At 51.3% G+C, this 24,704-nt stretch overlaps 1 protein-coding gene across 5 annotated transcripts in view; it reads left to right on the plus strand.

Annotated features, from left to right (window-relative positions):
• Nucleotides 1-24,704, plus strand: part of Acot7 (acyl-CoA thioesterase 7) — a 93,675-nt gene that overhangs the window by 28,232 nt on the left and 40,739 nt on the right. For all 5 annotated transcript variants that reach the window (XM_075947054.1, XM_075947053.1, XM_075947050.1 and 2 more), the window contains exons 2-4: nt 8,422-8,539; nt 15,894-16,050; nt 20,535-20,626. In XM_075947054.1, coding sequence (XP_075803169.1) covers nt 8,422-8,539; nt 15,894-16,050; nt 20,535-20,626 — 367 coding nt within the window. The remainder of the gene's footprint in view (nt 1-8,421; nt 8,540-15,893; nt 16,051-20,534; nt 20,627-24,704) is intronic.

The following is a 24,704-nucleotide window of genomic DNA, read 5'->3' on the forward strand; positions in this document are numbered from 1 at the left end:
TGCAGGTTCATGGGGAGCAGTGCTGCTGAAGGTGCTTTGGGAGTCGTGTGAGGTCTGATCCCTCCCAGGGATCAGCCACTGCACTTGTCTCTGGCCACTGTGGCTATTGACTTTGCTAACCAGTGGTGGGAAGTGGGTGTGATGAGAAGAACTGGCCATGGTGGGAGGCACTGGGGACCCTCGGGGTAGCTGGCAGCTCTAGAGCTGTCCTGTGTGAGAAGTGGTAGGAGCAGACTGTGAGGCCCAGACAGTTCCCATGATCATGTGAGGGCTGGGGCTAGATGTCTGTCCCCTTCCAGCTGCCCTTAGGCCCTGCTGCTAGAGTCAGATCTGAGATTCAGTGGGATGCAGGCTTAGATCAGGCAGTCTCCTTTCCCATCAGCCTTTCGGCAAGTCTAGATGGCTGGCAATAGCTTCCTGCTGCGGCTCTTCTTGTTTGAGCAGGGCTGGGGAGGGCAGAGCCTCCGGACGGCATCCTGAGTACTACTCGGTGGGGACACCTCTGCTTTCGCTCCTCTGGTGTAGTTGCCAGAAAGGGCTGCAGAGTTGCTTTTTCTGTAATGATCGGTAAAACAGTTTCCATGACAACTGGCTTTGGTTGCTACAGCCTCTTCCTGTTTAGATTAAGCAGTTCAGGAAGTTAGCACTATAGTCCCTGAAGACTGGTCTGGTCAGTGGTTTGTTGAGATGGGGCTGGTCCAGGCAGACCTTGACTGCTTCTAAGGATGAGTGGCTCTAACTACCATTATCCTTGCTTCCTCCTCTTCTTATCCCCCCCTTTTTGTTATTTTATTTTATTTTTCCAAGACAGGTTTTTTTTCTGTGTAACCTTCCTGGAACTCACTTTGTAGACCAGGCTGGCCTCAAAACTCATAGAGATCCATCTGCCTCTGTCTCCCAAATGCTAGGTGGGATTAAAGGTATGCACCATCATTTTTCTTCTTCTCTGAGCTTGTTTGGAGGTTGTAGCAGGGGAGTGTAGCTACTCATATACCCTTGACTGAAGATAGGCCCTCCTATATACAGGGAAGGTTGTCCTCTTCCATCGAGAGCACTGAGTGCACAACTTTGGGGCGGATGCACGTGAAGCAATGAAGAAGCCATGGTGATGGGTGACAGATGTCACAGCCAAATTGCCTTCATATCCTGTTTTTGTTTTTGAGACAGGGTCTCACTTTATAGCTTTGAATGGCTTGGACTCACTATGTAGATCAGGCTGTTCTTGAACTCACAGAGATCTGCCTACTTCTGCCTCCTGAATGCTTGGACTAAAGGTGTCTTCCATGAGGGCTTTTGTAGGGATAAGTCCCGCCCCTTAGGGGGCGTGTTCGCCTCGGGCTAATATTCCGCTTATAAATTTGGCCAGCATGCTCCCAGCCACTGCTTCTGCTTTTCTGGTCTCCGCAGGAACGGTGGTTCTGTAAGTCTATTAAAGCTGTATATATATATTTTACGATCTGTCTACATTTGTTTTCGCTGTTACATTTTGGTGCCCAACGTCGGGCTATTTTGCCCCCCGACTCAAGTGCGTAGCCCAGCTAGCTCAGTCGGTAGAGCATGAGACTCTTAATCTCAGGGTCGTGGATTTGAGCCCCACGTTGGGCACCATTCTGTTGTAATAGGGGTGGTGGAGCTGTGTCCCCAGCACCCCGGCCGCCTGCTAGCTTATGCCCGAAATAACAACACACAAACTGTATTCATTTAAACACCGCTTGGCCCATTTCTATCTAGCCTCTTCTAGGTTAATTCTCGCACCTGGACTAGCCCATTTCTTATAATCAGTGTAGCCCACGAGGTGGCTTACCAGGGAGATTCTAGCCTACGTCCATCCTGGGTTGGAGCTTCATTGCGTGCATCTGCCCAGGAGAGCGGAGCATGGCGTCTCTGCTCCAGAGAGCAGAGCTGTCGAGTCTGAGCTCACTTCCTCTTCCTCCCAGCATTCTGTTCTGTTTACTCCTCCCACCTATGTTTTAACCTATGAGGGCCAAGCAGTTTCTTTATTGCTTAACCAATGAAACCAACAGATTGATATATGACACTCCCACATCAGGCTTTCTTGACCCCTTCTGAGTCCTAGTCTGGGGAGTTCTAGTTTCATGGTTTCCTAGCCCGGCAGGTACTGTTCATCACAGCTCTATCCAGTGCTAGATTGAATATGTGGGGAACACTTGGATGTAGCTCCTGTGCCAGGCAGCCTGGGTGGCCTCGTGTAGCCAGGGAGGCCATCAGGAATACCCTGGTCTTGTGTCTACTCACTGTTAGGAATTTTTCCTAATGTGAGCTCTCTGCCAATGCAAAAATTCCAATCAAGCCAAATCAAAACAAGCCAAATTAAGAAATATCCAGGTTTAATGGGATTCTTGCGCTCTTGGGTGGGTGGCCCCGAGGGGGAACCAGGAGGAAGGAAAAGGGACCACATGATCCTCTTTTGGGAGTTACTTAAATACTCTGTGGGAGTGGTCCTGACCCCCCTCCCTGACCTGGCATCCTGGGATTTGGAATCCAGACCAATACAACTCTCAAGTCTGAGGGCTGGGGGCTATGCTCTCAACTTAACACTCACCCTAGACATTAGGTGGCACCCAAAGCTGAGATAGGGAGAGGACGGGAAGTCAGCACAAGACACCCAAAGACCAAGTTCTCAGCACAAAGGAGATTGACTTGCCCTAGAGGGACAGAGGTCAGGGAATAAGAGACAAAGACAGGAGACAGAGAATGAGGGAGAAGGGAAAACAAACAAGGGGTAAGGGGAGAGATATTTGCCCCAGAGGAACAAAGGACTGCCTCTGGATAGAGCGGAGACAGATGTGACCCACAGGAAAATGGCGGTTTAGGAAGGGAAAAGGGAGCCCCTGTGTTAGGATGAGTTGGTTAATTTTTGACTGGGCTGTTAATTAGGGTCATCACAAGGGGACTTTTGATTACTGGACTTCAACACTTTGATAGCTGGACCTTGGTAACCATCCTCAGGTGGAGGAAGTGGCCAAATAAATAGCCAGCTTTAGGAATGTAATCTAATGGTTTTTAGCGAGGCAGAGGGAATTGGGGGAGAAGGGCAAAATGCAAAACTTGTGGGCGCCATGTTTGAAATGTTAGTTCCTGCATTGGCCATGCTCTGGCCTGCTAGAGCCCTTCAGGAAGTCTAGCCCTGGTGACCTGGCTCTGGATGGGGTCAGAATGTTTCCCATTTGGAGCCTCTGGGGTTGTGGCTGGTCTCTAGTCCCAGCCTCACCCTGCTCCCTGTTAGGAATTTTTCCTAATGCCAGCTCTCTACCCATGCAAAAATCCCAATCAAGCCAAATCACAACAAACCAAATTAAGAAATATCCAGGTTTAATGGGATTCCGCCACTCATGGGTGGCCCCGAGAGGGAACCGGGAGGCTGTGAACACAACCACTGGCGGGAGAGGAAAGGGACCACTCATTTCTCCTTTGGGATTTCACTTAAATACCCTGTGGGAGTCAGGACCTGGCATGCTGGGTTTTGGAGTCCAGACCAATATAGCTCTCAGGCCTGGTGGCTGGGATGGATGCGAGGAGATGGGGGCTGTGCTCCCAACTTAACACTCCCTTTCTTTCCCACCTGCCTGTGTCAGACTGTCTTGTTGACATTGTGGGTGCTGGTCTGTGGGCCACACATGGAGTCTTTGGTCATTTCCCTGCCCCAAGCATGTATGAGGTTGGGCGTCTGGGAGAGGTTGTTGGCTCTTTCCCCTTCTGCTGTGGAGCCTAGAACACCCTTAGAACCTTTTCTTGCTGTGGATGGTTCTCCTACCCCTGCCCACTTCTGGGGTTTGTAGTATTGTTTCTGACTGTGCCCACGTGGGAACTCACACCCTCTCCTTGTTCTCTGGGCACCTGCTGAGTCCCAGGGATCTTCTGACCTGTCTGTGCTGGAGCTAGTATGACTCAGCCCTGCCCACACCCCTGCAATAGGCTCAAGGGTCCTTCCTGTCTTTGTCTTTGGGTGTTTGGTGGGACCACGTCTTAGTCCTTTAGGTTTTCTCTGTTGAGTGGAGGGAGCCGGCACACCCCTCCCCTGGTTGTCATGGTTTCCACACAGCAGTGGTTTAATTTTAGCACTGACATTTCGAAGGCGGATTTAGAGATACTGGCCACAGTCTCAGTGGGCTGCGGGAGGAGGAGACAGAGGTCATCTCTCTCCCAAGCTGTTGCCAAAATGGGGGTGGGGCCTCTGAATGGCTCACTAGTGCCACACACTGTTGCCTCAGTGGAAGAAGGAAAGGCGTCTGAAGGGGATAGGATGGATGTGGGGGTGTGGCCCTGCTATGGGAGTGACTTAGAGCAGCCAAAATGAAGACGTCAGATCCAGGAGTCAGAGTCTTTCCTGCCTCGTGGTTTCTGCTGGCTTCCAGGGATCTCTGGCGTTTCCTGGCTGCAGCCGAGGCACACTAGTCTCTTACTCTCTCTGCAGTGGCTTTTCTCTGTGTCTCAGAATTTCCCTGTTCCTGTAAGGGCATTAGAGCCCGTTTTGGATGTGAACTCTAAAATACTCATGCATTGAAAGCCTGGTTCCTGATGCAAGAGGTGGAGCTTTGGGGAAATGGCAGGGTCCCTGAGGGCTCTGCCTTCATCAGTGAGTTAGTTCATTGGTGGATTTGGAACTGGAATAAAAATGCATGTGCGTGTGCGTGCGTGTGCGCGTGCAGGAGTGCGTGTTTGGGGTCATCTGGAGCAGTAGGTCACTGATTGTGTAACTTCGAAGAGTCCGCCCTACCTCGTCTTTTCGCCACTTTCCAGACCACAGAGCTTGACATATAGGAAGGGAAGATTGGGTCTGGCTCCTGGTTTCCTTCAGTCCATGGCGGTGGGGAAAGCAAAGGGGTGGGGGGCAGGCAAAGGTTCATATCATGGTGGCCTAAGAAGCAGAGAGTGAGGCAGGAACCGGGCTTACCCCTGCTTCTGCCTAGGCTCTGCACCCCATTCTCAGAATCTCCCCAGCTAGTGCTCCCAGCTGGGAACCAAGTGTCTAAGGCGTGGCCTGTGGAGGAGCACATTTCACCTGTGACAGGTGAGCCTCTGCTGTCCCTTCGTCCCCATGCTGCTCCGCTGCGGGCTCTAGGGCCGAAATCCATCTGCCCTGCTGTTAGATTGCTCCAGGTCTTTGTCACGAAGCCTGGCTATAGCAGTGTGGGCTAATCAACACCTGCAAAGGTCTGACTCCAGGTGCAGCCGCTTTCCTAGTTGGGTGAGGCTTGGTCCTAGAAATAAACCAGGTTCAACCCAGGTTATGGGTTCCACGCAGGCTCTGGGCTGGGCTCTACCTTGGAAAGAGCCCAAGGAGTTTGGGGCCAGGTACTGTCAGAACAGGTGTGGCTAAGAATGGCTTCTTGGCTGGAGAGATGGCTCAGCGGTTAAGAGCGCTGACTGCTCTTTCAGAAGACCTGGGCTCAATTCCCAGCACCCACATTGCAGCTCACAACTGTCTGTAACTCCAGTTTCAGAGGATCTGACAACCTCACACTGACAGACACAAACAAAACACCAATATACATAAAATAAAAATAAATAATTCATAAAAAGAATGGCTACCACTTCCCCTGGGGTGGTAGTATGCGCCTTTAATCCCAGCACTCTGGAGGCAGAGGCAGGAATATCTCTTGAGTTCAAGGCCAGCCTAGTTAACAGAGTGAAGAGCTACACAGAGAAACCCTATCTTGAAAAACAAACAAAACCCAAAAACTACAGAAAAGAATGGCTCTCTGACCTTGGTCCTTCTCCCTTATTCTGATGCCTGCGTTTGGTTTAGAGCAGCATTCCCTACCTCATATCTGCCCCCTGGACTGCATGGACTGCATGGGCACCTGCAGTCCTGGGGGCAGATGTGGGCTGCACCCTGAGAATACACCTGCAGGGTGCTGCAGGAATGGATGGGCCTGGCCAGCTTGTGAGTGCAGAGGAGATGGCCGAGTAGACTATTAGGCTGATGGGATGTAAAATTGAAACCCAGTCCCAGTCCAGTTGACATCTCCCTTCTCCAGGGACAGCTGGAGCTTCTAGCTGGTCACTCTCCAGTGTGCTTCCAGCTCAGATTGTTCCCACTGTTATTCCTTATTCTTTCTGAGACAAGGTCTTGCTATGTTGCCAGGCTAGCCTTAAGGTAATGTTAATCCTCCTGCCTCAGCTTCATGAGTGCTGGGATTACAGGTGTGAGCCACTATATCTGGCTTTGTACCCATCATTATTTTTTTTAAAGATTTATTCATTTATTATGTACACAACATTCTGCCTCTATGTATGCCCGCTCACCAGAGGAGGGCGCCAGATCTCAGTACAGATGGTTGTGAGCCACCATGTGGTTGCTGGGAATTGAACTCAGGACCTCTGGAAGAGCAGCCAGTGCTCTTAACCTCTGAGCCATCTCTCCAGCCCCCCATCATTATTTTTTAAAAGTTATTGTTGAGGGGCTGGAGAAATGACATAGCAGTTTGAGAGCATTTGCTGCTCTTCCAGAGGACCTGAGTTCAATTCTGAGCACCTACATTGCATGGCTCACAGCCATCTACAGTATCACTCTAGGGGATCTGACACCCACTTCTGGCCTTCAGAGGTCCCTGCACACATGTAGCATACACTCATACAGACACATAAGCACAAAAAAATCCTTAAATTATTATGTGCATATACACATCCACGCATAAATAGCTTTAGATCAGCTATATGTGTGCAGTTATTTGTAGGGGAACTTGTAATAGGTCTGGCTCCGTCCTCTAGCAGCCACCATTTGCCACTACCTCCTCTTGCTAGGGTGGGGATCGTCACCCCCTTCCCAGGTCTCCCCTTTGCTGTAGTGTTGATTTGTGGTGCAGGTCTGGCAGGCACCTTCATGTTTGGAAGACATCGCTTTGTCCCAGTCCTCCTCAACCTCTGGTTCTTAGTCTCTACCCCATCTCTCCCACGATGCTCCTCGAGCCTTGGGGAGAGGGCTGGGATACAGCTGCCTCAGTTTTGGCTGAGCACCCTAGACACTAAATTTTTTGGGAGCTTCTGTGAAAAACACAAATTCTTACAATACTTAAGTGAAGGTTCTAGAAGCTGCCTTCATAGTCTAGGACTCCTTGTGCATTGTTAAACCTCACGTTACCGTTACAGCGCAGCCACTCTGCAGCTCCACACCCCGGTGTCAGGCAGGCTTGGTCGCTATGTACCGTTTGACTTGGTGAAGGGGTGGCCTTGAAGGTGGGTGGCATCACGAGTGTTTGCCATTTGCGTCTGGCTCTTTCTTGAAGCTTTTAGCCCAGCTGGCTAAGTATGTGGTGAAGGGAGCAGCACTGCTTAGCATGTGCTGGGTGCCAGCTGTGCATAGTCCCCTGGCTGGGCAGCAGGGCCCTGGCATGTTCCCAGGCTCTTTGTCTTCCTGAGCCATCGTTGAGGCATCATTACTGTGACATGTACATTTTACAGGTGAAGAGATGAAGGAATGATTAATCCAGTTAAGTAATTGATTGGCAGCTCTTGTCCTGGAGTCCCGCCTGCTCAGAACTGGGGCCAGGCCTGATCTCTCAGAGTCCTGACTTACTCAGACTGCCAGCTACTGCTGTAAGAAGGCTTGGCAGCTCTAGGCCTGAACCTGCTAGTCTGGGACCTCACTCAGCAGGAGTGAGCCGCAGATAGCGTTAGACACATAGGCACGCTCCCAATACATGCTATTAGTGATGTGGATGTCTGGGCGGTTTGTGATAGCACCGAACTGGCTTGTTGAGAGCCCTGAGCTTTTATGCAGCCTCTGAGTGGCTGTCTGCTGACAGGAAGTGCAACATCTCTTTTCTGGAAGAATGAGCTAGTGTTTTTATTCTCCCTGACCCTGAGAGATCCCAGCTCCCAGCCTTGGGTCCTTGGTACCACATTGCATCCCTTGAGGACAGGCAACCAGTGGACCTGTGAGTATTTAGTCCAGAGGTCTTGAAGCTGTGGCCTGTGCCTAGTTTTTAGAATAGCTCCAACTACCCTGTCCTCTGGGCCTCCTGATGAGTTCTGCTCTGGGGTTTGCTCCTGGGTTGGCACCTAGCCTGTCTTTGTGCTTGTTCATCTCACCTGTAATCAGAGACCTGGCCCATGGTGAGCCTGGCACATGCGCTCTGAGGGACTTGTGCAGCTGAGCCACCTTCTTTCTAGTGGTCTTGTCAGTCCTTTCAGACCAGGAAAGGAGTCTCCCTATGGCACCTGGGACCTCAGGAAGGGAAGGTCCTCTACTTGCCTTCTGTCCCCTATAAAGAGGACTGTGAAGTCCCCTCCGTGCCTGTCAGATTTGCCTTGGTGGACACGCTGTATTGAGGGAGAGCCAAGATGTGTGGGAAGTTCTTGTCCTTCCTGTGGGTACACTTGCTTCTCTCTCCAGGGGTGACTGTTATAGTAGTGTTCTCTTGAAGAGGCTTATCTCATTTCTCTTACCTGCTGTAGGATCATGCGGCCAGATGATGCCAACGTGGCTGGCAATGTTCATGGAGGAACCATCCTGAAGATGATTGAGGAGGCAGGGGCCATTATCAGCACCCGGCACTGTAACAGCCAGAATGGGGTAAGTGCCCGGGCCTCTGTTCATATGTGCTAGAATTACCCATGAGACTGGACTCCACAGCACCATAGCAGTGTGGGGGTCTGGGCAGCAGTTCACGGGGAGGCCAGATCTGCGGCATATTTATTGCCTTGCCTACTAGGTCCGGGTGTCTGGAGGTTCTGGCACAGTCAACCCTGCTTGGGTCCCAGGGAATAAGGTTTGGCCTTGGCCTCAGTGTGGAGGGTGGGACATCAGCAGGGACAAAGCTGCTGGGCGGCTGAAGGGTCTGCTTACCACCTCCATGCTGGGTCCTGTAGGAGCTATGGCTTGCACGTGGTCTTGTCTTGAGCCTTGCTAGCTCCTTGGTTGTGGTCAGAAATATTGTATGCCTGTGTGGATCTACCATTTATTTAAGAGCTGACGTGTGGGTGCTGCCCGAGTACCATCTGTGTCCCTGACTGAACTCTGGTGTTGTGGGCAAATGCTTTGGCTTTCTGGGCTTCAGCTATGGTCTGAGCATTGCTGGCCCTACATATTGCCGGGCCAGTGTTTTACCTGCTTAGGAGCTGTTCAGTGGGAGGTGACCCTGCACTTATTTTGGGGTCTGTGTAGGACAGTCTCTCTGGGTTTAGAACCTTAGGGTCTCTGTAAGCTGTCATGAGATGAAAGCCGGAAGGACCTGACAGTTTTTCTGAAGGCTAACCAGGGAGAGAGCATCTCCCTTGACAGCAGCTGCCTGTTGTGGTAGGTACAGATGTGGGCCTGCAGGGGGTCTGCAGTGCATTGCCTCTGTGAGCTGAGGGTCTCAGCTAGTGCCCTGCTGGGCAGAGAGGAGGAAGACCCCACCTCACTTAAAGACCCCTCTTTGGGCTGATGTGAACACAGGGTTTATTCAGGACAGGGAACCCCAGAGAGGCCCTGAGTATTTTGACCTGGCAAAGTTGGCACAAGGGACATACTGGCCTGGCTGTGCAGCCTGCCATAGCAAGGCCCAGATGCCCTGTGCTGCTCCTTGTTTATTGTTCTCACATTGTCCTTTCACACTTGGCATTGAACAAATAAATCTATTGATGCTGTTTAAGCAGGAATGTCCTGGCTGTGTATGAGCCTGTGGAACCTTTTGATAATTCTTCTGTTGTTCACTCTTTGCTCACCAGATCTGCTCTGAGGCAGTTTTAAGATTTTTAAATAAGAAAAATATGTGTATGTGTGTATGTATGCATGAGTGCAGGTGCCTTGGAAGCCAGAAGAGAGTGTCAGGTGTCCTGGAGCTGGAGTCATAGGCAGTTGTGAGATGCCCAGCTGCTGGGAACAGAATTCTGGTCTTGTATAAGATCAGAACATGCACCCAACAATCTATCTCTCCAGCCCCAATATCCTGGGTCTTGTGCATGCTTAGGCAAGTGAGTGATACTCCTAGTTCTGCTCAGTTATTACTTTTGTAATTTCTTCCCCAGGACAGGATTTCTCTGTGTAGCCTTGGCTGTTCTGGAATTCACTCTTGAAGTGCATGCTGTGGGTGCTGTGTGACTGGGAAGGGCAGCTTTACTGAGAGCTCATAGTCTGGAGTGCCTACCATCCTGGCACCTGCCATCCTGGCTAGCCAGCAGCCACCCACACGGAGGCAGCTGAAGGCTTAGGTAATGGTTAACAGATTTTCAAGGCTGCATCAGACTTTCAAACCAGGGTTTTGCTGTGTACTTAAGTGATCCTAGAGTGAGGCTGTTTCTTAGTTTTTTGGTATCATGCCATTGCATCCTTGGCAGGCCACTGCAGTGTGAGCAGTTTCTCACAGAATGCCTCTGGGTTGCTTGCTTATATTTTCTTTATTATGTTATCCTGATGAGTCTCTCTGGTAGGCTCCAGAAACCCAGGATGGCCTGTGAGCAGCAGAAGCTGATCTTTCACCCGTGAATTGTCTGGGGAGGGCCTGCTCCGTAGATCTCTGTTGGTGCCGTCTAATGGTTGGGTTCACGTGGGACCTCTGGTTGTCTAAAGAGCACTTACCTCATTTAAAGGATGTGCCCCTGGCCCCATCACCCCAAGCACTGCCCAAAGTTCCACTTCTGGTTCTGTCCTTTTGGTGGGTGGAGTTTACACGATGAATTTAGACCAGAGCACAGCATTCATTCTAGTCAGGAGCCATCCGTGTCACAGCTTGTGTGTGTAGAACGAACCTTGCCAGCCCTTTGGGGTGGCTGTGCGGGCCTTGGTGGGGTGGTGGACTGGGGACTACCTTGTGAAGCTGGCTTCCTTCTGTTGGAAGGTGCTGCTCTTAGAGCTTGGTGCGTCTGGGTGCCCTCTGGTGGCTGTAGAAAGGGAGGTGACAGTCTCAGAGGCCACCCTTTCTGTAGAGAAGCTTCAAGAGAAAAAGCAGTGTGCATGCACCTCAGGAGAGCTTGACGAGAGAATGGACTTGGGAAGAGGAAGCTGCTTGAGCTTGGGGATGAAGGAAGAGGATGACTTGGGAGGACAAGTGGGCAATGATGCCAATAAAAATTGTAGCACTCAGGCTGGTCATGGTGGAACATGTCTTTATGACCAGCACTCAGGTGGGTCTCTGTGAGTTCAAGGCCAGTCTGGTCTACATAGTGAGTTCCAGGGTAGCCAAGGCCCTGTTTTCAAAAAAAAAAATTAAAAAATGTGGAGTAGCTATCGCCATCCTGGAAAATGTGCTTTAGCTCATGTGACCTTATCTTACCCTAGAGATGTGGTGACATTGTCACTGCTGCAGTCTCTGAGGGGCTGAGCCAGCCATAGAGAGGTATGGGCCACTTAAGGAGGCAGGTGGCAAGTCTGGTCCATGGAGCTTGAGTCCCTGCTTCCTGGGGATCCAAATCTGGTAGCTCTGTTTGGATATTGTTGTCTTATGCCTTAGACTCCAGTCATAGGTGACTCCTAGTCTGAGCACTGTGATTGGCAGTGCCACCTCCTGCCTGGGATTGTTGGGACAGAGTGTCTTTCTGGTCATTGCCCACCTCCCGTGGTGTCTGTACCCAGAATAGTAGCCCGTCTCTTTAGATGTGACTGGAGCACACCACACAGTAGGGCAGCAGGCACTAGTCCTGGAGTTCAAGCCCAGTCCACACCCAGACCCTCCTGCGCCCCCTACTCTGGAGCTTACTTCCTTTGGCTCTTTCTCCTTGTCTGCCCTGGGTGTGTTCCTGCCTCCCGGCTTTTGTTGTGCTTTCCTCTGGTCTGAGCTGCTCTTCCGCAGATGCCTGCAGGGTTTCATTCTCTCTGTGGACAGGGCTACTGGGAACAGAGAGGGAGCAGGGGGTGCAGGCTGGACTCTGCTTTCTTTGGGCCAGAAGCAAATCAGAAGACTCCTGAGGTCTGTCCTGGGGACAGCACAGGGGGAGGTCAGTGTTGTCCTCCTGCCTCTCTGAGGAGACTGACCTTGCTGAGGCTAGCCTCCGGCCCCAGGGGCCCTTGGTCTGCCTTTGACTGCAGCTCTCCTGACTTCACTTGTGGCGCTGGGCCTGCCTTAGGATGACTGTCATTGCCACTCTGGTCTGCCCTCCTGACCTTTCTCCCAGCTTGTCACCTGGGTTTCAGTCCAGTGTCCCCTCATCTGACCTTGTCTGTGTGCGTCATCCCACTGGGATTCTGAGCATCTAACTGTGCCGCCTCATTTCCTTCTTAATCATCTGGGCCCCAGGGCAGTGCTCTGACCTGTCCCACTGGAGGTGGCCTCCATGATTCAGGGGAGAAGTGACCTTAGTACTCTAGGTAAGCAGTGGAACAGTTGAGCTTCGAGGCTCCCGCCTCCCAGACCTGGACATGTGCACGAGTTTGTGCTCATGTTTTGTCTGTGTTGGGGTCTGTGCTGCTCTTCATCAATGCTGCCTGGCCCTGTGCACCGCTTGGTTTGCTAACAGTGCCTGGGTGAATAGGGCCAGGAGGCATTACCAAAGAGTAACACAGACCCCACCACAGACACCAAGGTAGTATTGTCATGCTCAGTGTCATGCCTGCGCTCTCCTGGCTCTGCCTAGCCCTTGCCTTTCCAGCTTCTGCCAGTGGGTGGTGCCATAGTCATGAGAATGAACTTGAGGGAAAACTAACTCCTTCTTGATCTTTTTATTTTGCATAAATAGGCAATGTAGCGGGTGGGAGGGCACAAAGCCCTGCAGATCCAAATAAGAAAGTTCAGGGCAGGAAAACATACACCCCTCTAGAACTTTCCGTTTTCTGCCCAGGCTTGGTTGCCTTGCTGAGTGAGATCTGCCTCTGTGTTGTCTGTAAGATCAGAAGCTCACAGTCTCCAGCCTGTTTGTGTGCGAATTACCCGGGAAAACGTTGAGCAAGGTCTTGGTCGCATTTCCAAAGAGGTGGGTTCTAGGAGCGAGGCATGCTCCTGACTCCTTTCCTCATCTGCCAGGGGCAAGTGAGTTCTCAGGCGGATAGGAGAGCTATCTGTATACTGGGGGGTGGGAGACTGGCTCAGCAGGTAAGGAGCACTTGCTGTGCAAATTTGAGGACCAGAGTTTAGATCCCCAGCTTCCGAGTTAAAACTCGCTGTGGTGGCCTACACGCCTCTAATTCCAGTGCTGGCAGGGGTGCTGAGTTGGAATGCTGAGGCTTGCTGGCTGCCTGTTTACTCAAAAACAGTGGTGGCGCAGGCCTCTAATCCTAGAGGCAAATGGATCTCTGTGAGTTCAAGGCCAGCCTGTTCTACAGAACGAGTTCCAGGACAGGCTCCAAAGCTACAGAGAAACCCTGTCTTGGGAGAAACAAAACAAAACAAAACAAGCAAACAGCAAGTTCCAGGTCCAGTGAGAATTCCTGTCTTGAGGCAGAAGATGGAGAACTGTGCGCTGTTACCGGGCTTGGATACCGAACCCTGACTGGGGCAGCAGGGGAATGAAGAAAGAACAGACACAGGGTCAGGTGGGGACTTGCGCTCTGATGGAAGGCACCTACCCACCCCCAGCTCACTAGGTGCAGCACAGGGGAGGTCTCTGTGGGGGAGCGAACATTTGGGAGAGGAAGGAGCTAAGCTGCGAGTCCTTGTGGGCACTGATGACTCTCACCCTGGACTCTGGAGGGAAGCTTTGCCATCCCTCCTGATCCTCAGCAGGCTTTGCCACTCTTGTAAGGCGGAGGAGTTGGAGCCCTCAACATGGCTGTACCCGTGTCAACACAACATATTCTCTGCGGGCTTTAGTCCTTCAGGGGCTCCTCCGTTCCCTACAGTGGAGGCTGATAGAGGACTCCTGATGCCTTCCTCTAGTCTTCCAATGTGTGCACACCTTCACACACGTGTAAGCATATGCATAAATCATATGCACACATGGGGGATACACAAAGGCTGGAACTGTTGCCCGCCTGCTGTGCAGTCACAGGCAACTGTCCTTCCATCTTGGCTCTTGTCAAGGGCTACTGCGAGGCTTGGCTGAGAACTGACACCAGGGCTGCTTATGTCCTTGTCAGTCCAGTGGCTGCCCAGGTGCTTGGTCAGTGGAGGGTCCCAAAGTGCCGAGTGCTCCTGTGGGAAGTGATGGCTCACAGTGCCACTGCGAGGCTCCAGACCATCTTGCCATTGTCTTAGCAGGGATGGAAGATAGGCTGTTGAGTAAGAGCACCCTGAAGTCCTGTGGCCATATGGGTCACTGCTAGCCTGCTGAAGAGGCCTTTGTGATTGTGTATCAGAACCCTGACTCCTGACGTGCAGATGACGTTGGATGGGCAAGGTTGTCCACTATAGTATTGCTTACGCCACAGCTGAAGCTGGCGCATGTCTAACAAAAGATGGGGTTCCTATTCTGTTTGATCATGAAAGCAGCTGTGCAGTGGGAGCCTAGGAACAGGCTGAGGAGGTTCTTCCGGTACTGCTATGGTCTCAGTGTGTCCTGAAAGGGGAGGGTTGTGGAAGGACGAGCTCTTCGGGTGATGGGTCTTCAGCTTGTGTGAAGGGCTCAGTGCCCCATTGATTTATTTATGTAGTCTTTTTGAGACCAGGTCTTGTTCTGTACTCTAACTTCACAATGTAGCCCAAGCTTCTCTTGCAGCCCACCCCTTCCTGCCAAGTCCTCCTATTTTACATAGTCCTAGAATTGCAGGTGTGTGCCAGCAGGCCCTCCTCAATGGCCTTATGTTAAGGGACAATCATGTCCTCTTGGTCTTTCATGAGGAAGGGCTTTAACAGACTTGAGTACACCTGTGTCTTTATTTTGGACTTATATACTGAGAAATGGAGAGATGAATTACTCTTGTTTATAGCCCACCTAGTTTATTTCTGTTTCAGCAGCTCTAACAGACTAAGAAAGAGCCTGTAGGACCGACTGAACTAGACTAGTACTCAGCCTGTGGGACCGACTGAACTAGACTAGTACTCGGCCTGTAGGACCGACTGAACTAGACTAGTACTCGGCCTGTAGGACCGACTGAACTAGACTAGTACTCAGCCTGTAGGACCGACTGAACTAGACTAGTACTCGGCCTGTAGGACCGACTGAACTAGACTAGTACTCGGCCTGTAGGACCGACTGAACTAGACTAGTACCTGCCCTGTAGACTGTGAGAGATGGTTTTTTGGAGTGAAAGGCAGAGTCTCCATGCTTGCATCTACCATCTGGGCTTTACCATGGAGTTGAGGCTGTGTATCCAGGGCTCCTAGGTTACTCGGGGACAAGGTGACTGGAGGCACACCTGGTGCCAGATGCTCTTTTAATAATTTTTAATCATAAGACTGGGTTATCTGTTTAAAGGTTGGAAGGGTGAGTGTGTGTGTGTGTGTGTGTGTGTGTGTGTGTGTGTGTGTGAGAGAGAGAGAGAGAGAGAGAGAGAGAGAGAGAGAGAGAGAGAGAGAGAGAGTTTATTAGTGTCTGGTACCCCAGGGATGCCACTTCCCTAGGTGACCTTTCCTAGGACCCATGCACCCTGTGGGCTGGTCTTTCTGGGATCCACATTTTGCACTTGGATGACATAGTGACAACAGGCAGGTTCTTTTCCCCTGGTGAGTGAGATCAGAACGTGAAGTATCTAGAAGGTGCACAGCCACCTAAGACTAAAGAAGAGGAAGAGACAAGGCAGCTGAGCCCTGTCCTGAGGATGGAGCCCAGAAAGACCCAGATGGTAACGGCTTCTCTTAGGAAAGGATTGATGCTGCCCCCTCCACTCTGTGTGCTTCTTGCTATTCCGTATGAAGCAGTATGTGTTGTTGTAGACAAATAAGAAGAAATGGCCCTGGTGAGGGTGTGGCCAGTTCAGTCAGTGGCAGCTCTGAGGTACTCGCTGCTGCTGCTCCACACTTAGGCCATCAATCAGCCACATTATTTCACAGTGAGGAACAGAACAGGTGGCTTTGAGGGAGTGTTTCTGTGGTAGGGACTTGCTGGCCTGGACTAATGGCCTTCTCTGGTCTCTACAGGAGCGTTGTGTGGCTGCCCTGGCCCGGGTGGAGCGCACTGACTTCCTGTCACCCATGTGCATCGGCGAGGTGGCTCATGTCAGTGCGGAGCTCACTTACACTTCCAAGCATTCTGTGGAGGTCCAGGTCCACGTGATGTCGGAGAACATCCTCACAGGTGAGTCCCGGGTGTTTCTCACCAGCCAGCGTGGCTCAGAGTCAGTGCTCTGCTTCGCTCTCTGTCGCTGTGATCAAATCTGAGCCAAATCTCCCTGGGGAAGAAAGGCTTTGTTTGAACTGAGAAACCACAGCCATCACTTGGGGGAAGCCGAATCAGGAATCTAAGAGCCTGGAGGGAGAAACTGAAGCAGAGATGGTGGAGGAACGGAACGCTGTTTACCTGCCCCTAACTCTGGCTTGCTCACCTGCCTTTCTTACACAGCCCACTACAGCCCCTACATCAATTAGCAGTTAAGAAAATGGCTTCCAGACATGGTCACAGGCCAGTCTGATTTGGGTAGTTCTTTAGGTGACTCTCGGTTTGTGTCAAGTTGACAACTGAAGCCAACTGACACACAGCTTGCTCCGACTTGGAGGGTTGGCCATGCCCACAGGCTGGCCGCGTCGCTGTCTGACTCCTTTGGTCCTCGTGGACCCTGTGGGCAGATTTTCTCTATCCATTTTTTTTTGCAGTTTTCAGATGAAGTCCACTTAAGCCCCTCCAGCGAGAACTGGATTCCCAGCCTCCTTCCCCTCCTTCTTGAGACCAGCTAGTCCGTGGCCACCATCCCCTGCTCTTCTGGATCAGGGCTTGTATGGCTGTGCTGAGGTTGCTAGGAAAATCTGTCCCTGCCCATTAGAAACCAGGCTTTTATAGAAGCTGTTGGGTCAACCTTAGCCTTGGTTCATCTAAACCTTTTTTGTAGTTGTGGTAACCATGGAAACCCTTTTCCTTTTCCCTACTGGCACCACAGGGGAGCAGAGCTCCTTCTCATGAAGTACTTATGTTTCTTTTATAACCTGGCTGTTGACTGGGAAGACAGGCCCTTCATCCCACTCTGTCTGCTTACCACCACCCTGTGGTTCCATGAGCCTTAGAAGCCCGGCTGGTTTATTCCTTTTCTCCTTCCCCAGGCTCTCTGCAGTGGTAACCCCATGGAGTGATGGCTGAGGGCTGATTAAGGGGCTCAGACTGTCTTGGAAGGGCTAAGAACACAGTTGTCCATCTGGAACATTCTGATGACCTCAGCAGGGATGGATCAGAATGGGCTGGGTCACCTTAGCCACTATGCACTGGAAGACTGTGAGACTGCGCTCTTGCTCCTCAGTCTATGGGCCCTTTGGCATTAGAGTGTTCTTTGGATGCTGGTCTTAGGCTGTGACACAGGAAGGGGCCTCTGTGCCCCACTCGGGGAAGGCAGGCCCGGGGCAGAGAGGAATTGCTGTGATCTGTTCTGTGGGTCTTCCTCTGCTGGGCCTAGCTAAGGTGGCTGGTCACCCCTGAGCAGGAGAGAGGCTCTTCGGAACACCCTGGTCTTCATGCTTGTTTGTAACCAGCCAGTAGATCTCTTTGCTGTGGGAGCCTTCAGCTTCAGAAACTATGTGGGGCCCATCCTACTGGAGTCTTACAATGGGTGGAAGTGGCACACACTTTCAATCCCAGCACTCGACAGTCAGAGGCAGTCAGAGCTCTGTGAATTTGAGGTCAAACAGTACAGAAAAATGAAAATATATCCTGTCAAAAAAATACAGCCTAGACTATAGCACAAGTTCTAGGACAGCCATTGCTACACAGAGAAACCCTTTCTGGGGCGGGATGGGGGGAATTTCTTAGGGCTGGATAAATGGCTTAGTGGTTAACAGCACTGACTGTTCGTACAGAGGACCTGGGTTTGATTCCCAGCACCCACATGTTAACGCACATCTGTCTGTACTTCCAGTTCTGAGTATCTATCTGGTGCCGTCTTCTTGCCTCCAATGGCACCATATGGATACATGGTGCACATACATACACGCAGCAAAACCTCCACATAAAGTGAACTAAAAAACAAGAGTGTATTTCTGCCTCACCTGAACAACCAAGCCTCAGCCCTCGCAAACCCGGTGACCAGAGGCCACAGCAGTGTGCGTCAGGAGAGCGGCAGGGCACAAAGGTATTCTGCAGCTTTCAGAATTGTGAGGGCACGCATGTGGTGCACAGACACATGTGTAGACAAAATATACATACATACACAATACATTTTTTAAAGCAATAAAACAATAATTCTTAAAAAGAGAAGCCTGAAGCAGCAATGCTGCCCTTTGTACCCCAAGACCCTTCCTCCTGTAGAGTCTCCTCTGCCCTGAGGGGTAAGTGCAGGGGGCCTAGCAGAGGGACACGCCTTAAAGGGCAGAGACGGTGCTGGTGCAGTCTCCCGGGACACGGGACAGGCCCTGCTTACTCTTAGTGCTCGGGGAGGCAGTGCATGGCAGCTTTTCTCAGTGGGGCCTGGCTATTGCCTCAGATCCTCTTGGTCCCTCCTTCCTGGACCATGGATGGGCACAGTCTGGTCTCAGAGCAGGAAGGGCTTAGAGGCTTCTTTCCATGTCTTCGTTGTCTTACCCCAGAGCTCACTCTTGTAGACTGACATCTGGGATGCCAGGGTTCTCTGCCATTTCCCTCCTCACATGTCCATTGGAAGGTGAGCTTGTGATGCCTGCCATCTGACCCAACACCACCCTGACCACATGCCCTGGTTGATTGGATGAGTGACGGGAACACTGAGTCTAGGGGCGCTAAGTGCACACCCAGGGCTATAGCCCTTGTGAATGCCAAACTTGCTGTTATTAGCATGACCTCACCACAAGAGCAAGGACCCCAGTCACCATGCTCCCTTTCGTGGGGCTGAGCTGTAGTCCAGACTCCTCTGCGTGAGCACAAGCCTGGCTCACTACTCTTACATCTCCGCCCCTGAGAAGCCGTGCGCTCGTCTCTGCTAGAGCAGAGTTAGGCTAATGGGGTAGCATGGCTGCAGGCTGCTCTGACAAACAGCACAGGGCTGGGAGGCATTTGTAGCGCAACAGTCTTGACATGGTTTCACTGGAGGGTGGGGATTACACAATTAGTGTGTTTGCCTCATTTTGCTCAGTGCTGTTCATTTCGGTTTAGTGGGCCACTTGGGTTTCCATGGAAACCAACTCTTCATGCTGGCACTGAGTCCAACAGGAAATCTTTATTCCCAAAAGCAGGTTGTCAGTTTCATTCAGTCAAAGCGTGGGGAAAATATTTTTCTATCGTGTCTGCCTATGGTTCCCAGGCATGGAAGCCCACAGCCTTGTTCTAGGGATGCCATGTGTCTGGGTGGGGCTGTGAGGCCTGCCATTATGGAACAGGAGGGCCCTTGTGGGCCTGTCTTTTAATACCCGACCCCCCCCCCCCCACACACACACACTCGGCAGTGCTTGACTGGGAGCCTGGGGCTGTTTGTTGTAACCTTAGGGAAACCCAAGGTTCCTAGGGAAGGTACTCTAGAGGTAGCTGGAGGCACTCTTCTCCAGGGTGGAGAGCCCACCATTGCTGTTCCTGCCTCCCTTGTCTCCTGTCTCTTGCTGTCCCCACACTCCCAGGAGCCTTCTATTTTGTCAAAGCCACTTCTTAAAGGCACATTTCTGAAAGTGACTGGAACTGGAGAGCCTTGGTATATGCTTAGGATGTCACCAAGCTGCCCTTTGACCTTTGTGAAAGCTCTTGACCTCTCTGGGCTTTTAGCTTCTTACGATAAGCAGGGCCATGGGCCAGTGGACTATGGATTCCTTTGATACCCAAAGACCATGAGCTGTGGCTCTGAGTCCAGATGGGCTTTCCTGTTTTGGAAGCTTCGTTCTACTCTGTGTCTGGACTCAATGTCCCAAGTGAGTCTGAGCCCATCAGCCCTCTTGGACGATGTGGGGGAGAGGATGGGGAGAAGCAACTGACCTGTCAGCACTGGGCCTGAGGGACTGACCCAGGCCTCTGTGCTTTGGGCAGTGGTTGGCCTCGCTTGATTCTGCCACTTCATGACCTACTTGGCTCTGCAGTCTCTCGACATGCCACGAGGTTTGATTGTGTGCACCCTTTAGGCTGCCTGCCTTTTCTCTCTGTCTCTCTCTGTCTCTGTTTCTCTCTCTGTCTCTGTTTCTCTCACTCTTTCTCTCTCTCTCTCTCTGGTTTCCTGCTGGTGAGAATTCTTGTAGCATCTGGACAGGTGAACAGACTCTTCAGAAAGGTCTGTACTAGTCTCGACTGAGGATGTCAGGTGTTCACAGGCAACAGCAATGTCTGCTGGTGGGGACTTGGGCGAGCTAGCAGCTTGGCCTGGCCTCCTGAGCCTCCTGTATATGACAGGGCTTCCTCTGCTGCAGGTTTATAGCTGCACCCTGTTTCTGTGAAACCAGCTCTGGGGCTGACTTCGCTTAGCGCCCGAGTCTGCAGCCCGCCTCTGTAAGGGGAAAACTTCCACAGATGCAACTCCTGGGACCTCATGGGACTCTGGTCCAATACGTCCACAATGGCAGTGCCCTCAAGCCAGGTGGCTGGACAGGACCTTGGGGATTTGGAGCTAGAGGACTGCTCAGGGCTGGAGGCAGCACCTGCCTGGTGTAGCCAAACTGAAGCATCACTCATGTGATTTTTCTTCTCTTAAGGTACCAAAAAGATGACCAATAAGGCCACCTTGTGGTATGTGCCCCTGTCACTGAAGAATGTGGACAAGGTCCTCGAGGTGCCTCCTATTGTGGTAAGGTGACCCTTTCTCATGTCTCTTGGGGCAACTGTAGATGCTGGGCGTGGGAGGGTTAGGATGGGCCTGCCCTCTGCTTGCAGACCCACCAGAAACGGACAGTGCTGGCACCCACAGCCCTTGTTCCTTTTGGGCATCTTCTCTTCCTCAATGGGCTGAGCAGGGACAGGGAACGTGGGTGAGACAGTTCTCTCATCTCTTCTCTTCCTACTGGCTCTGGGTCGCTTGGGTCCATGGAGACTTATTCCTCATCATTCCCCCTGTCACTGCTCAGTGCCCAGCTGGGCTAGGGTGCAGGTCAAGGTGTGCTTGATAACATCTGTGATTTGACATACCCTTCCCCCTGTTCTGTAGCCTAGGCTGACTTTGAACTCAGCGTCCTCATCCTCCTGTCTCAGTGCCACTCCCACCCCTGCCAATGTGTTAGCAGTACTGGTATGCACCACTACACCTAGCCGCTCTGTTGTGGTTGTTGTTGTTGTTGTTTAGTTAGCAGTACTGGTATGCACCACTACACCTAGCTGCTCTGTTGTGGTTGTTGTTGTTGTTGTTTAGTTAGCAGTACTGGTATGCACCACTACACCTAGCTGCTCTGTTGTGGTTGTTGTTGTTGTTGTTTAGTTAGCAGTACTGGTATGCACCACTACACCTAGCTGCTCTGTTGTGGTTGTTGTTGTTGTTGTTTAGTTAGCAGTACTGGTATGCACCACTACACCTAGCTGCTCTGTTGTGGTTGTTGTTGTTGTTGTTTAGTTAGCAGTACTGGTATGCACCACTACACCTAGCTGCTCTGTTGTGGTTGTTGTTGTTTAGTTAGCTAGGGTGGTTTGGATGGGAAGGCTTGGGACAGGCTGACCTCTAGAACTTGTTGTGTCCCAGGGTGACCTGAACTCCTGATCATCCTGCCTATACCTCTCCAAGTGCTGTGATTATGAATTTATTTATTCTATAGCCCATGTTAACTTACAACTTTCCATGCCATTCAGACTGACCTTAACCTTGCCTTCCTGCCTCAACTTCCTGAGTGCCAGGCTCTCGGTGTGCTCTACCACAGTTTGATAGTCTAGGTATTTTTAAGTTTTTTTTTAATATTTATTTATCTATTATGTATACAGCATTCCTTCCATGTATGCCTTCAGGCCAGAAGAGGGCACCAGGCCCCATTACAGATGGTTGCGAGCCACCATATGGTTGCTGGGAATTGAACTCAGGACCTTTGGAAGAGCAGGCAATGCTCTTAACCTCTGAGCCATCTCTCCAGCCCCCTTAAGTTTTTGTTTTATGTATATTGGTCTTTTACCTGTCTGTATGCCTGTATAAGGGTGTCAGGTCCCCTGGAACTAGAGTTACTAGTTGCTAGCTGCCACGTGGGTGCTGGGAAATGAACTCAGGACCTCTGGAAGAACAGCCACTGTTCTTAACCACTGAGCCATCCATATCTCCAGCCCCAAGTCTAGGTATTTTAAAAGAACCCTCTGGTGACAGAGAACTCCTGCTTCTGAGAAAGGGCAGCTTAGCCTTGGCCTAGCTGTGCTGGGTCTGGTCAGCAGTTGTGCTCAGCAGGTCTCTTCCTGTGAGCAAAGCAGAGGCCGGTGGTCCACAGTCCTGCCTATGTTACTGTCCTGAGATGGCTGTGACAAAGTGTTATGGCTTTAACACTTTTTAACTTTATGGCTGGGTGGTTTAAAAACTAAACGAGAGCTGACCAGTGGTGGCATATGTCTTTAGTCCCAATACTAGGGAGGCAGAGGTAGGGGCAGGCAGATCTCTGAGTTCAAGGTCAGCTGGTCTACAGAGTAAGTTCCAGGACAGCCAGGGCTACACAGAGAAAACCTGTTTCTAAACCACCCCCAAGAAAAATAAAAAGTAAAAATTAAACTAAAGTAGGCCAGAAATAATGACGCACACACACACACTTTTAATCCTAGCACTTGGGAAGCAGAGGCAGGTGAATCTCTGTGAGTTCAAGGCCAACCTGATCCACAAAGACTTCTGGGACAACCGAGGCTTCAGAGAGAGAGAGAGAGAGAGAGAGAGAGAGAGAGAAAGAGAGGCCCTGCCTCAAAAGTAAAATAAAATAAAAATTGAAAACTATAGAAGATTATTTATTCACAGTTCTGATTGTCAAGCCCCAAATCCTTTGTGGCCAGGGCTGCATGCCCTGTGGAGCTCAAGGGGAAGTTCCCATGTCCTGTTGTAGCTCCTTGCGGTGCAGGCGTATAGCCTCATTGTCCTCCTCACCTTCCCTTTGGACGTGTCTTTGTATGGTCTTAGATACTGGCTGTAGGACTTAGGGCTACCCCACTCCAACTGCATTTGCAAAGTCCATTTTCAGAAATGCCCCCGTTCTGAGGTTCCATGGTTCTCTCTTGATGAACCCTGTTCAACCCTGGGTGTGCTTCTTGGGCCAGCGCCCACCCTCCCTCTCACGCTCCCTCCCACCCCTCCTGAGCGCTGCTGCTCTTCCTGCTTCTTGGTTTGGCTGCTGCCTGGGGTCAGGCCTAGTGGCAATCAAATGCATGGTAATAGCCACTCTAGAGCGCATGTACACTCTCCCCTTGTTTCAGCAAGGTCCCACAGGAGCATCCCTTGCAGTCCTTGATGCTCTTGTCCGGTGTGGCTGCAAGGCTCTGTGCTGTGGCCTCCGGACATCCCTAGACTGAGCACGTGACTACTTTTCAAACATCAGGCCCTAAAGGCTGGAGCCACTCAGGCTCTAGCCAGTTGCACGGGTGATCCAGAAAGTCCTCACCACAGGGACCGGCTCTGGCTCTCTGCGCTCTTACCCCATGCTCCTTGTGCAGTCACGAGTGCCCCCCATGTGTGGAAGGAGGCCTACAGCCTTTTTGCTTGTTTCATGTGTCGGGCTTGATGACACATAAATACTAGTTGGGCTTCGTAGAGGAGTGTGTTGAAACTGGGCCACCAAGCTGAGGCCAAGGGGGCCGAGGAAGGAAGTACACCAGCCCCCAGCTGCTAGAATGATCTGGAGTCTTCCCACAGATACCAACCAATTTTCTGGGAATATAGGTCCCTGTATTCCCTGGCAGGGCCCATAAGAGATCTGTCCTGACCCTGGAAATCATGACTCCCTTCCTTGTTCTACGAGATACAGGTACCTGGAGCTTGAATTTAGGCTTCAGATGCTATGAGCATCCTCCTACCAACCTTTCACAGAGAGTGACAGTCATTCAAGAAAGTGTGCAGCTGTCTGTTGCTATGTGTAGTACAAACGCACACACGCACACCTGAGTCCAGGTTGGTTACCAGGTATGACTGTGGTCACTGTGTCACTTTAGAGTATGGCTTGTCGAGCCTGGCAGACTGCAGCTTTCCCTGTGATTATTAAAGAAGTCAGCGGGACTGCTGCGCCGGGAGGCCCCTGGTGCTGAACAGACCGGCTCCTCTGGAGTGTTTCAGTGCACTTGCTCTAGGAGGCCCCCAAGTCTGAGGACCTGAATGCATTGTCTGCTGCTCTGGTTTTTATGTTTTGTGCCTGAATGTATATCTGTGCTTCACATACGAGCAGTGTGCCGTAGAGGCCAGAAGAGGGTGTGGGATCACTTGGGACTGGAGTTAAAGATGGATACGGGTCTTCTGCAAGAGCAGCCCTTGCTCCTAACCACGGAGCCATCTCTTTAGACAGCACTCCTATCCACTGAGCCATCTCTAGTCAGCGCTTGGCCTTGTTGTGGTGGTGGGGGTGTAGAGGGGAACCCTGCACCTTGTGCACCATCCTCTCTAAAATCTCTGGAAGGCGTTTCTTGAAGATGTTGGAATCTGACCATCAGTTCTGTGTGATGGACCAAACACAGACAGATGCTGCTCTTGCCCCCCGAGCACTGGGCATGAGCGTCAGGAAGTAGTTAGCTCACAGAAGGGAAGGTTGAATGTCTCCTGCAGTGTTAAATGTTCCTTACAGTGGCACTTGACTTTTATCTTTTGAGCAAACCTCTCAGCTCCCTCCTTGGCCTACTTTGAAGAAGCATTCTTCAGTTGAAGGGGATGGATGGTTAATCCCCAGAATTCTGCCCAGCTGCTCAGCCAAGCCTGGAGCAGGAGCGTGTCTTTAGAA

This window comes from Microtus pennsylvanicus, chromosome 13 (genome assembly GCF_037038515.1).
Source record: "Microtus pennsylvanicus isolate mMicPen1 chromosome 13, mMicPen1.hap1, whole genome shotgun sequence".
NCBI lineage: Eukaryota > Metazoa > Chordata > Mammalia > Rodentia > Cricetidae > Microtus > Microtus pennsylvanicus.